This window comes from Pseudopodoces humilis, chromosome 8, assembly GCF_049639895.1.
Source record: "Pseudopodoces humilis isolate 2021_Gansu_Grassland_sample_001 chromosome 8, ASM4963989v1, whole genome shotgun sequence".
Lineage (NCBI taxonomy): Eukaryota > Metazoa > Chordata > Aves > Passeriformes > Paridae > Pseudopodoces > Pseudopodoces humilis.
The window spans coordinates 1,387,205-1,399,343 of record NC_142207.1 but is presented as its reverse complement, the minus strand read 5'-3'; the positions used below and the strand labels follow the sequence as shown (position 1 = coordinate 1,399,343).

The 12,139-nt window shown below is 48.3% G+C and overlaps 1 protein-coding gene across 3 annotated transcripts; it reads right to left on the bottom strand.

Annotated features, from left to right (window-relative positions):
* Positions 1 to 223: 223 nt before the first annotated feature.
* On the bottom strand, positions 224 to 10,404 carry ARL5A (ARF like GTPase 5A). 3 transcript variants are annotated; one of them, XM_005519580.3, is made up of 6 exons: positions 10,289 to 10,404; positions 8,477 to 8,537; positions 6,180 to 6,327; positions 4,694 to 4,777; positions 2,825 to 2,976; positions 224 to 2,190 (listed from the first exon to the last, which is right to left on the bottom strand). In XM_005519580.3, the coding sequence occupies exons 1-6, from the start codon at positions 10,332 to 10,334 to the stop codon at positions 2,142 to 2,144; spliced, it is 540 nt and encodes a 179-aa protein (XP_005519637.1). In that variant the 5' UTR covers positions 10,335 to 10,404; the 3' UTR covers positions 224 to 2,141. The 3 variants fall into 3 exon arrangements, with proteins under 3 accessions (XP_005519637.1, XP_014104819.1, XP_014104818.1); XM_014249344.2 differs by lacking the exon at positions 10,289 to 10,404 and adding an exon at positions 9,554 to 9,642; XM_014249343.2 differs by lacking the exon at positions 10,289 to 10,404 and adding an exon at positions 9,057 to 9,078.
* Between the last annotated feature and the right edge of the window lie 1,735 nt (positions 10,405 to 12,139).

The following is a 12,139-nucleotide window of genomic DNA, read 5'->3' as shown; positions in this document are numbered from 1 at the left end:
GTGTAAACACAGAGTATCTGCTTGCAACCCAAGGCACACCTGCAGCAACCACCACACCTGCATCATCTGACAGAGTTCCTACAAATGCACAACCAAGCAGCAGAAATCCCAACACTGCTCCACCACCATCAGCAACAACTCCTTTCCTCACCAACCAGCCCCCAGCTCACCCAACCTGCGTGGATTCAGCCCGGGGAAGACACAAGACTCAAAAACCAAACACTTGGGTTTAGAAGCAAATCTGCTTTTTCTTTTTTTTTTTAGACTAGAAAATGTACAGTTCCATTTCGTATGCAAGTGTGCACAGAGCTCGTTGCTTGTAGATACTGTCAGAGAAACTGAGAGTCTTTGCATTAAATTGTTAATTCTTCAAACATTGATACATTTTGCAATACACCAGTTAAATACCAAGATCTATGTGCATGCACTAGAGATATATGCATGTACACCTTAATGTTTAACAAAGACAGCAGATCCCCCAGCCAGGGAGCATTGAAGATACCAAAAATAGATTAAAAAGTTAAATTCTTTACCTGCCTTTGTTAAATACAGACTTTGAGATTGCCTCCCCTCCTTTCCCCAGGATTCCCGTGCTCCCAGGAAGGCAGGTGGGCAGGAAGGCAGGAGCTGACCAGATTATCCCAGAACCAAAGAGAAGCACCTTAAAAAGTTCAAACCAAGCTTTAAAATGCCTTTTCCATCCTTACCAGGCACGGGGGCTGAGAAAGGGAAGAACACTTTTAACAGTTTTGTTTCATTGTGCTGAACTCCCAGTGCATCTCCCACAGAAGAACCTGACTTTTCCAACCATCCCACTGCCTTCCCAACTGCCTGGATCCTCCAAAGTGGGAATTCTGACCCCCTTCACCTGGGACAGCCAGCCCAGCAGGTGCTACAGCAGGGAAAAGTGATCCTGGTGTTCTCACACTGCTTGGGGACCATGCAAGGGAGCTCTGCTTTCACGATCTGCCCTGGAACTCATGTGGGTCACCTGGAGCTTTTCAAGTAGTGTCATCTGCTTTGTCCCCATCCAGTCCCCTCCCCACTGCATATTGATACATCTGCACATTTTAGTATCTGCAGGTTTTATGTAGCAAAGAGTTTTTCCTCTGAAAAAACACCTCATTAGAGCCTGACTTGTACGATTCCAGTGACACTTTCAAATGTACTTTTGTGCCTCTTCTTTGGTTAAGAATAAAAAGATACTTTTCCCTTTTTGACAGCTAAAGGTACCTAAAGGCCAGACCTGAATCAACCAGCACAGCAGAGAAGGAGAGCAGTGGGCAGGACCTGCAACATCACCCAATCCAATGATGACCACAATAAAAGAGGAAAATCCGTTTCATTTGAAACTCTTTGGCAAATTTGTTCTGTTTGCCAACCCTGGAAAGCAAAGCTCAATCCGTGTGCCTCAATCCATTCCAGCCTCTTCCCTAATCAAAAAATCATGTGGAAAAACAAGCAATGGGCTGAAGAGAGAGTTTGTTTATCAGGTTGTGGAGAGCCGAGGTGTGATTGCTGTTACAGCCGTACGGACACAGAGGGACGGCACCGGTGACACGGGGACGTGCCACAGGTTAGTACTACTGCCAACATACTGATTCAGCTTTACACTGGTCTGAGCAGATTGCAATTAACCTAGGATTGAGGTATAAATATACACAAATATGTACAGTACACATACAGGAAAAGAGTTTTGCATTTGTAACCTTAGGAATACTGGAGAGTCGATGCCTACGCCGGTGACTCGCTCGCTGATTTACTGGAATAACGAAGCCAACAACTTCCACTAGAGAGGGCTACAATGGATAATAAAACTCTAAATTAAAAGCTCCTTCCTCTCGCTTCATCCTCCCCACGCCCAAGGCCGGACTGTTCCGAGGGGCAGCTTGAAAAGAAGGTTGGTCACAGCTTTGAACGCGTCCTCTGAGGAACCCGAACCAAAGTGGAGCCCAAAGTGCTCCTTTGCTCTTGTGCCTGCTCCCAGTTCCTGTCCCTGTGTGTGTGTGTGTGTGTGTGTGTGTGTGCAGCTATGTAGAAAATACAGTTGCCATCAGTTCAGCATAAATACATCCACCCCACCAATCTGCCACTGGAACAGCTCTGCTGCAGCAATGTCTGTGCAAAGAAGTCATTAAAAATCATCTGATCTTCAGCCGGGACATCATCCACTCCAGTCCTTGGCACAGCCTGGGAACACAAGAGAGAGCGTTTAGGGAATGCAGGCACCTCTCAGGATAACTCCACAGCATCAATTTAAACTCTTCCCAAGAACTCCACATCATTTCTGGAAACTCTTCACTCCCTGCACGGCACTTCTGAGACCTCACCACATCATCTATGGTGAGAGAATTCAGGTCCCAGCTCTTCAACACATGAAGTTCTCTCTAATTAAGATTATTCTTAATAAACCAGATTTCAGCTTGCCCCCACCTCACCCCACCCTCATCAAGTCCGAATCATATCAAGTCTGTCTCTGTGAGGTGACAGTGTGGGTCTGATGTAGGAAATCTTGCAAGTATCAATATGTTGAAGTGCTGTGGCCCTGGCACAGGATGTCCAGAGCAGCTGGGGCTGCCCCTGGATCCCTGCAAGTGTCCAAGGCCAGACTGGACACTGGGGCTTGGAGCAGCCTGGGATGGTGGAAGGTGTTCCTGCCATGGCAGGGGTGGCATGGGATGATTTTAAGGTCCTTTCCAACCCAAACCACTCTGGGACTCTGTCACCATTATGGACAGGGGAGGAATGTGTGTGAAACCCAAATACCAGAATAAAACCCTGGAGTAATTCAGATTCCCCTCCCGAGGACACAAATCCCTCTTACCCCTCTCCAGTGAGAGCACAGCAGGCCTGGATGTGCCACTGGTGATCCTTAATTGAAGTCAGCTTCAGGAACTGGGAGATCTCAGCTACTGTCATGCACTCCTTCACATCCTGCTTGTTAGCAAAGATCAGCAATCCTGCTTTCTTCAAATCCTGGGCAGAAAGGAGAGGAGGTAATGACAGAGCAGCCCTTGGAGGTGAAGGATGGGACACCAGAGCAGGGAACCCAGAGCCCAAACCAACAATCCTCCAGAACAAAGTGCTGCAGGCTGACAGGAACTGCAGGAAATGCTCTGATCCAGCACACCACAGAGCCGTGGATAAGGAGTAAAAAACTCAGGACAACGTTTTGCTGTGCTCCACGAGGATCAGAGCCCTGTACCTGAGCAGCACTGACAATTTGGGGACAGTGACTCCAGGGATAAGCTTATTTTACCTCAAATTGCTCGGAATTGCATCAGGGCAGGGGTGTATTATTGAAAATCTTTCCCTTGGAAAGCAAAAAGGTGTTTCCAGGAAGCCTGGCCAGCCCAGGCACTCAGCTGCCTATCAGGCACACTCCTGTTTACAAGCAGCAAAATTAATCTCCAAATAACCAACTGCTTCCAGAAAATAGCTGGAACAGAGCTGGACAACTCAATTTTGCCTTAACAGCAACTCCATGGAACCGGTTAGGAGAAAGAAAAGATTTTCAAGGAGCAAAGAAAAGCGATTTTAAATCAATATTTGACTTTCATTGCTGCTCTCTCCCAACGTCACAGCCACGTCTGGAGAGGGAGCCTGGGAACATCCTGCCGGGTAACAAAGGGCACATTCACTGCGAGGTGGCTCCCAAATCGGCTCCATTCTGCCTGGAATTCCAGACCTTCCCCCCGGCAAAATCAGCTCGTTAACAACTTCATCTTCCTTTAGACATTAGGAAACACAAGATGCAGGTTTTTGCAACAGCCTGGAGAGTCCAGCTCTGAAATCCTGATCATGGACAGCAGCACTGAATCCCTCTGTGCTACATTTAACACTGCACAGCCTCACCTGCTCTATTACAATTTATTTTATCAAACATAATTTAAATTAAACATCAAAAATTTAAAAAAACAAAAAAATAAAACCTCCAAAACATGAAAATTTGAAAGATGCTATGCAAAGCCCTTGTTTTTCCTCAGTGGAAATCCATAGGCAGGCTGTGCCCTTGCTGCAGGCTCCCAAACCTTGGCTATAGGTTAAATATAGATGTAATATTTTAGGCTATAATGCCATCATTTTTATGCACATTTTTTTTTTATTCTGACATTTAAATTTGGAAGCTCGGTGTCAGCTCACACACCCTGATCCAGTTTGCATTCAGGTCATGCCACAGGTGCTGCCTGGCTTTTACATCAGCCCAGCTCAGGTTTAGACCTGACCCAGGGCTCGGGTTTAAGGAGGGTCTTTACAATTCAGCAATTTCCACTCTGGAATTCCAAATACCCACAGAGCACTGGCTGACACAGCCACGGGATGAAGTGACTTCAGTTTTAGAGCTGGGTGCTCTAACACACATTGTAGAGGTTGTAAAACCTCAGGCAACCACGAAGATATCAAAAATAATTATTAAATTATTGCAGAAAACCATGGGGGTTTTAAAGGCTCTAATTCAGATATTAACGTGGATTGAGTGAAGTATAGAACCCACAGATGTCCCTGACAGGTCCCAACTGCTGCTTCACTTCTGTAATTTAGTATTAATTAACAGCTTTAGTTGAAGTTTCACAGCAGACAGTGCAGCAGGGCTGAGGCAGTTCAGGGTGTAAATCTGCTTCCTTTGGTGTGTATCAGCCAGGTAATTAAAATAAATATTAAAATAAATATTAAAGGCACAGGGTGCACTTACCTCGTGTGCTAACATTTTATACAGCTCTTCTTTAGTCACAGAAATTCTCTCTCTGTCTGTGCTGTCCACCACAACTATCACAAACTGCAAAAAGGCAGAGTCGTTAGGCAGAGGAACTCTGCTGCTCCCACTCCCAGCCCATTATCCAGCTGGATCACCAGACACCATCCCTGTTCCCAAAGCTTCCCTCCAGCCCCAGCAATCCCACAGGGCTGATTCACAGCTTGCGCTGGGCTTTGGGGACAAAGGCAGCTCTGACACAACTTTTCACTTTCTGTTCTCCATTTTTCAGTGAAAAATTCATACTGAAAGCAAGAAAATTCTCAGTAATCCCAGATCTGGTTTTGTCCTTTGCTTGGTGGAACTGAGGCACTACACAGACCCCTCAAATAATTTGCTGCAGCCTTTAAATCAAAGTGCATCAGCTGTCTTTGTCTAGGTCAAGAACTAACACGCAAATATATTAATCTATTATATTAAAAATAGGGATTAAAAAAGTCCTGAAGTTCCAAACTCCCAAGAAAACACTCCCAGCTTCATTTAGGCTGGAAAAGAACTTCAAGGAGTCACAGCACCTCATAGGGATGAACTGGAGAACAGAGGTAATGACTGTGATAATTGTACTTAACCATACAAAATGTAATTTATATAACAGAATAACTGTATTTAAATTGTAACTGGTAACACAGGGGAAACCTTGATTTAAAGCATTATTTTTATGAAGTTCTGTGCTTGGCATAATTTATATACATATGTATTTTTTAATATATATATATATTAAATACATGTTTTTATATTTTTATATGTTTTTATATTATACATATATTTTATATTTTTGTATAATATACTTTATATATTTTATATATTATATAAAATATACATACATATTTATATATTTCTATTATTATATGTATTATATATTATATAAAAATTATATTATATTGTATTATATTATATTGTATTGTATTATATTATATTATGTTATGTTATATTATATATATTTTTATTTATTTTTATTTATTTGTATATGTACACATACATGTGTATATATCTGTATATCTATTTTATATACATATATACACATATACATATTTTATATACATACATATATTTTTATATATATACACAGATATATAAATATATGTCTATGTATATATATATACACACACACACGTATGTATATATATATTTTTTTTTATGTACATATGTGTGTGTGTACTGCAACTACAGCTCTGCAGAGTTCTGAAAACCCTTGGGAGTGTTTAAGCTGCTGATGACAGGAGTTTGTGAGTCAGAGCTGCCAACATTTTGGAGGAAATCTTTGGGGCTGTCGAGCAGGTTTTGGAGGATCCACTGCAGAGAGAGCGAGCGTGGAGACAGCACGGGGGGCTGTGCAATCCCCAGAGCAAGGGAGAGTCCCAGAGCAGGAGCTGAGTGCCAAAAGGCAGCCCCAAATCCGTGCCAGAGGCGCCCCAGGGCAGCTCACCTCGGTGTTGGTGTAGTAGGTGTTCCAGGAGGAGCGCAGGGACTCCTGGCCCCCGATGTCCCACATCAGGAAGCGCGTGTTGTTCACCACGATCTCCTCCACGTTGCTGCCGATGGTGGGAGAGGTGTGAACCACCTCGTTCATGGAGCTGCACAAGGAACAGGGACAGGACAGTCACCAAATGTGACCCAGGAAACCACCCGAGGGGAATTTCCCCCCGCAAGAACCTCTGCAAACACTCCCTGGGCAGCTGAGGTTTGATGGTGGAGGGTGCAGAAACATAAAATAAAAACAGCAATAAAAAGGATTCAGTGAAGTATGTAATAAGCAAATTATAGAGCTGAGAGAGCACTCGTGAACAAAATCCGTTGTAATTAATTAAATCACGGAGCTGAAAGAATTTTTGCTTCAGAAGCTTTTGGGAGAACTCAGTTCTTCTTTCTCCAGGCCCATTTTTGCTCACATGGGACAGAGCAGTTGTTTTGCTTCAAGAATGTGGTTAAGCCACAAGATTTCCAAGGTTTCAGAAAAACAACTCATCCTCCAGAAACACTTCACCCTCTCCATCCCACTCTCCTTCCAGGTCACTAAAACCAGATTTTCTTCACAATGCTTTATGTCCTAACTTCCTCCTCTTCTCCCCTCAGCACAGTCCAACACACAACTCTTTGGAGACAAATCCAATATTTCAAATACATTGTTTAGAGATACTGAGTGTGACTTTGTCACTGAGAACACCAGTTTCACATCGAACAACCAAACGTGTGCTCTGGATTCTCCTAAAGTTCAGACTATTTAAACTCTACTGTAACAGGCAAAAAAAATTAACACTAGCTCCAAGGCAAACCATCTGTGTTCAAAAGAATTAATTATTTTTTCTTCTGATCATCCTGATACAGCTTTTCATTTTGTATGAACCTTTTTGAAGTTCCAGCGGACCTTTTAGTTACAGTGACAGCAATTTGAGACTTGTAATGGTGCTGGAATATTTCCTGAAGAGGATACAGAGAGCCAAGGAGATAAAGGGATGGTGCAGAGTTCTGAGAAGCAATCCCAGTTACCCTGGGCCAGTGCAAGGAGAGCTGAGTATGAGAACGGGAGAAAAGGAAGTGTCTGGGAGAGGAAAAACGGGATCTGCAAAGATGAGGTAGCGTCAAGGAGGAGTAAGGCAGAAGAAGAAGAGAGCTGGGAAAGTCCTGTGGAGTTAAAGTGGGTACAAATTAAAAGGAGACATACAGAGATCTGTACGAGAGGGAAAAGAAAACTCTGAAACTGCAGAAATAAGGGGAAGAACTACAAGACATTTGTGGAGGAAGTGGATTAAAAAGCACTAAGGATGGCCTTCAGCTGCCTTTAGAACTGCAGCTCCCAGTCTTAAGAAATACCCTTCATCCTGTTTGTGTGTTTTAACATCTCTCTATAAATCACCACCACCCTCACCCTTTCACTCTCCCTGCAGAGTGGCAGGCCACGAGCAGCCAGAAATGTTTTGGAAAAGGCAAAGCAAGTTGGAATGTGACAAACCACAACCACTTCCAAAAAGCCAATTTTAAATGTGGGATTGGAGCAACACGGCCACATCATTTAACAGGAATTATTTCTGACTCAGGAACATTCCTCAGTGCCACAGCACTGCACGTGGGAAAGGGCCAATCTGTCCCCAACACAAACAGACCTTGAGCTGCTTGTGTCACCAGTAGCTTCTGAGCCTGTGGACAGACTGGTGTCCTCTTATCAAACTGCAGCTGAGGAATGGAGATACAAAGCTCATTCGAGCTCCATGTAAACCAGGAGAAAGGTTAATGCAAGGCAAACACAAATCAATGCTGCTGTTGAAGGCAGAAGGTGCAGGACAGCACGGATTTGTCCCGGGTTTGTGCTGGTATCAGCCTTCCTCCTTCATCCCATCCCACAGACAACACCAAACTAAGCACTGGGGACACAAGGCATGGCAGCAGAGGTGCTTTGCCACTCACAGAATGAGTTGTCTGCTGTTTAAATCTGCGGCGTGGATCAGTTTTGCAACAGCCTCCCGTGGCCAGCACTCACTACAACCGTATTTTATGGGGCTGGCAAAGAGCCGAGGCCGTGACACCAAGGGCGGCTGGGAGTGTGTGCTAACAGCAGGTGATGTGATCCAAAACCCTCTGAACAAAACCTCATTCATCCAGCAGTCACAGCAGAGCCCTTTCTAAACTCCAGACACCCGCTGCCACCTGGAAAGCTCCGAGTAAAACCACCCAGGGCCACGTACCACACCTGGAAATGCCCCGGACGTCCCCGCAGGTCCTACTTACAATTGGTACAGAATGGTCGTTTTCCCTGCATTGTCCAGGCCCACAATGATCACTTTGTGCTCTGCAATGAAAACAGCACTGGTAAGTCACAGCTGCTGGGTCTGGATCAAGGTTAGTGCCACGTTTGCCACTGGTTTCCTGAGCCAACAGTGCCCAGCTCCAGGTGCTGTGGCCAGGTGTGTTTGTGGGCCAGCCCGGGATGTTTGTGTGGGCAGGTGCTGCTCTGGGCAGGGAAAGGACTGGCAATTTCTCCCCCTCCACAGGAACCATTCCTGAGAGATTTCAGAAGGATGTTTTCCATCTCTGACTGCCAGTGTCACGCTGGGATCCTCTCCCAAGTTCCTGCAGGGTTTTGCAGCCTGTATCAAACCCCATCCCCCCAGCCACAACTCCACTTTCCCTTCATCCAGGCAATATCTCCATGTCTTTACAAAAAACCCCAGCCAGGCTGGTTTGCAGTGATCCCTGTGCCCCCAGTGCCCTCCTTTCCTCCTGGGGAACGGATGTGCCCTCCAACACTTGACAGGACACATTCACCCAGTCTGGCCTTGGACAAGTCACCAGGTGCTCCACAACCCACCTCTGACATTTTGGAGCTCAATGCCCCAATCAGTTCTTGCTTCCCTTCAGCACCTCCTCTCCTGTGCATCACAAGAGTGACTGGGAACTCTACAACTGCTGGTGTCAAGCACATCCAAATTTACGACCTCCAGTTTGGGTGAGCACAGCCAGCTCTCAGCTCTGTTACACAACTTTCACTTGCACAACCAAGCAGGACCAGTCACGTAAAAGCTCGGTGAGAAGGGGGTTTCTCCCGTCCTTCCCCGTGTTCCTCAAGGGTGACAAAAAGCCATTAAAACAAGCCCAAGCTGCAGACACTGAGATCAACCCCTGCCAGCAAACTACACTCACACTGATTTATCCCAGAGGACAGGGGTCAGGTAAGTGGGGGTTTCTCGGGTTTGATTTTATCAATATTGTGTGGTTTTGCAGAGTTGTCTTTTATGCCATCCAATATAAAAGTCCAACCTCAATAACTTTGCATAACTGCACAATATTGTAAAAGTGTCTGCTTACCTGACCCCACATAACTAGGAACTTTTGTTTCAGGTGGGATGCTGCCAGCATAGTGGATGTTAGGAAATCAGTTGGAACAGAAGGTCTGAGGTGGGGCTGGATGCTACAAGACAAAAATATTTTGTTGTATTTGCGCTACTCATTAACGGGGACATAACTGGGACATTCAAGGAGCAGGTGTGAGAGTACCGAGGCTCACTCAAAATCAAATTCCAAGGGCTTTAGAAACATGGAAAGAGCATCAGCAGGTGTTTTGTAGTTAAAATTCCAACTTTCACGAACACCTTGCTGTAAGGAGACAGGTGTTAAAAACCCCAGAGTGGTTTGGGTTGGAAGAGAAATTAAGGATCATCCAGTGCCACCCCCCTGCCACGGGCAGGGTCACCTTCCACTGTCCCGGGCTGCTGCAAGCCCCGACCTGGCCTGGGAAACTTCCAGGGATCCAGGGGCAGCCACAACTGAAGCTATAAATAACATTTACTCCATGAACGAGCCAGATATCGAGGTTTGCCACTTAAACCCACACTCTGCCGACAGCAAGACGAACCCCCCCGCCCCGCCGCGCCACGGCCGCGTTCCTGGGCACGCGTTAATAATTTAACAGGCGGCTGTCAGGAAATGAACATTCCTGTAATTAAAGGGGGGGAAAGAAGGTTTAAAGCCCCGACTTCCAGAAGCCCGTGCGGCCGCCCCGGAGCGGGTGTGGGTCCCTCCCGGATCGCCCCCGGGCCTCACCCTGGTGGTTGAAGAGCCTCCATATCCTGGTGAAGAGGATCCCCATCCTCGGCCGGGCGCTCCGGGCCTCGCCGGCCGCGGCTCTGCGGGGCCGCGGGCGCTCAGGGCCCGGCGCAGCGCCCCCAGTGCCGGCTGGGGCCACGCCGGGGCCGCTGCCGCTCGGACATCGCCGCGGGGTCGGGACGGGGCTCGGGATGGGGGTCGGCAGTGGCAGCGGGGCGGCAGCGCCGGCGGCGGCAGCGGCGAGGGCGGCGGGAGCGGCGCCGCGCCCGCGGCCGCCTCCCGGGCGGGCCGGGCGGGGCCGGGCGCGCTGCGCTGACGCGCGGGGGCGGCACCGCGGCCGCCATTACACGGCACCGCCTCAGCGCGCCCGGCAGCGCGGGCTGCGGGGCCCGACAGCCTGACAGGGCTCCGGGATCCGAACAGCCAGACAGGGCTGCGGGACCCGACAGCCTGACAGGGCTCCGGGATCCGAACAGCCAGACAGGGCTGCGGGACCCGACAGCCTGACAGGGCTCCGGGATCCGAACAGCCAGACAGGGCTGCGGGACCCGACAGCCTGACAGGGCTCCGGGATCCGAACAGCCAGACAGGGCTGCGGGATCCGAACAGCCAGACAGGGCTGCGGGATCCGAACAGCCAGACAGGGCTGCGGGACCCGAACAGCCAGAGAGGGCTCCGGGATCCGAACAGCCAGGCAGGGCTCCGGGATCCGAACAGCCCACCGGGGCTCCGGGCCGGAGGGAGCAGAGCCCGCAGCCACCGAGTGCTGTGGGTGTGAGGCAGCCCGGAGCCCATCCCGGACCACCCCCCTGCCACGGGCACCTCCCGCTTCACAGCTGCTCCGGTGACCGTGCCAGGATCTCGCTGCCCTCACAGCGAGGGATTTCTCTCCAGTACCGCATCGAAATTACCCCTTCCCTTCAGGTTTAGACCGTTCCTCCATGTCCTGGCCCTCCATCCCTTGTCTCCAGTCCCTCTCCAGCTCTCCTGGAGCCCCTTCAGGCCCTGCAAGGGGCTCTGAGCTCTCCCTGGATCCTTCCCTTCTCCAGGGAAACATTCCCAGCTCTCCCTGGATCCTTCCCTTCTCCAGGGGAACATTCCCAGCTCTCCCTGGATCCTTCCCTTCTCCAGGGGAACATTCCCAGCTCTGCCTGGATCCTTCCCTTCTCCAGGGGAACATTCCCAGCTCTCCCAGCCTGTCTGCAGTCCATGAAGAAACTATGTTCACTTTGCCCTACTAAAACTTGGTGCTCTGAGGAAAACCTGGCAATAACGTGGGTGAAGTTGCTCCCCAGCAGCTGGGGCTGAGTTTGCATAAGGGTTGTGTTTTCAGTACTGGAATGGGCTTTACGATCTGCCCAGAGCCTTCACTGAGATAAATTCCCATCCAAACCCTCCACTGGGTTTAAATCCTCAGGTATTTGAAAATCCCAGACAACAATTAGGTTGTGCACGGCTGTGTCCTGCCTGAGACAAGGCATGGGGTGTTTGCCCTCTCACTCGTCCTGTCCCTGACAATTCCTTCCCCTTCCATGGCAGGGACACCTTCCACTGTCCCAGGCTGCTCCAAGCCCTCTCCAGCCTGGCCTTGGGCACTGCCAGGGATGGGACATAGAATCTCCTTTCTTATTCCAGAGGTTTTACATCTTTCCTTCAAGCAGCTTTTATTCCCACAGCAGCATCTTGCATTTAATTTTCCCTGCTGGTCCGGAACCAAAGCAGCAAGGCCAGAATAATCTCCGATTTTCTATGTCCAGAGATTTGTTGTGTTTCCTGTTGTTCTGGAGGGGAATTTATGGCCCTGACCAGTTTAGGAAGAGAAATGTGATAATCCAGTGTGCCAGTCCA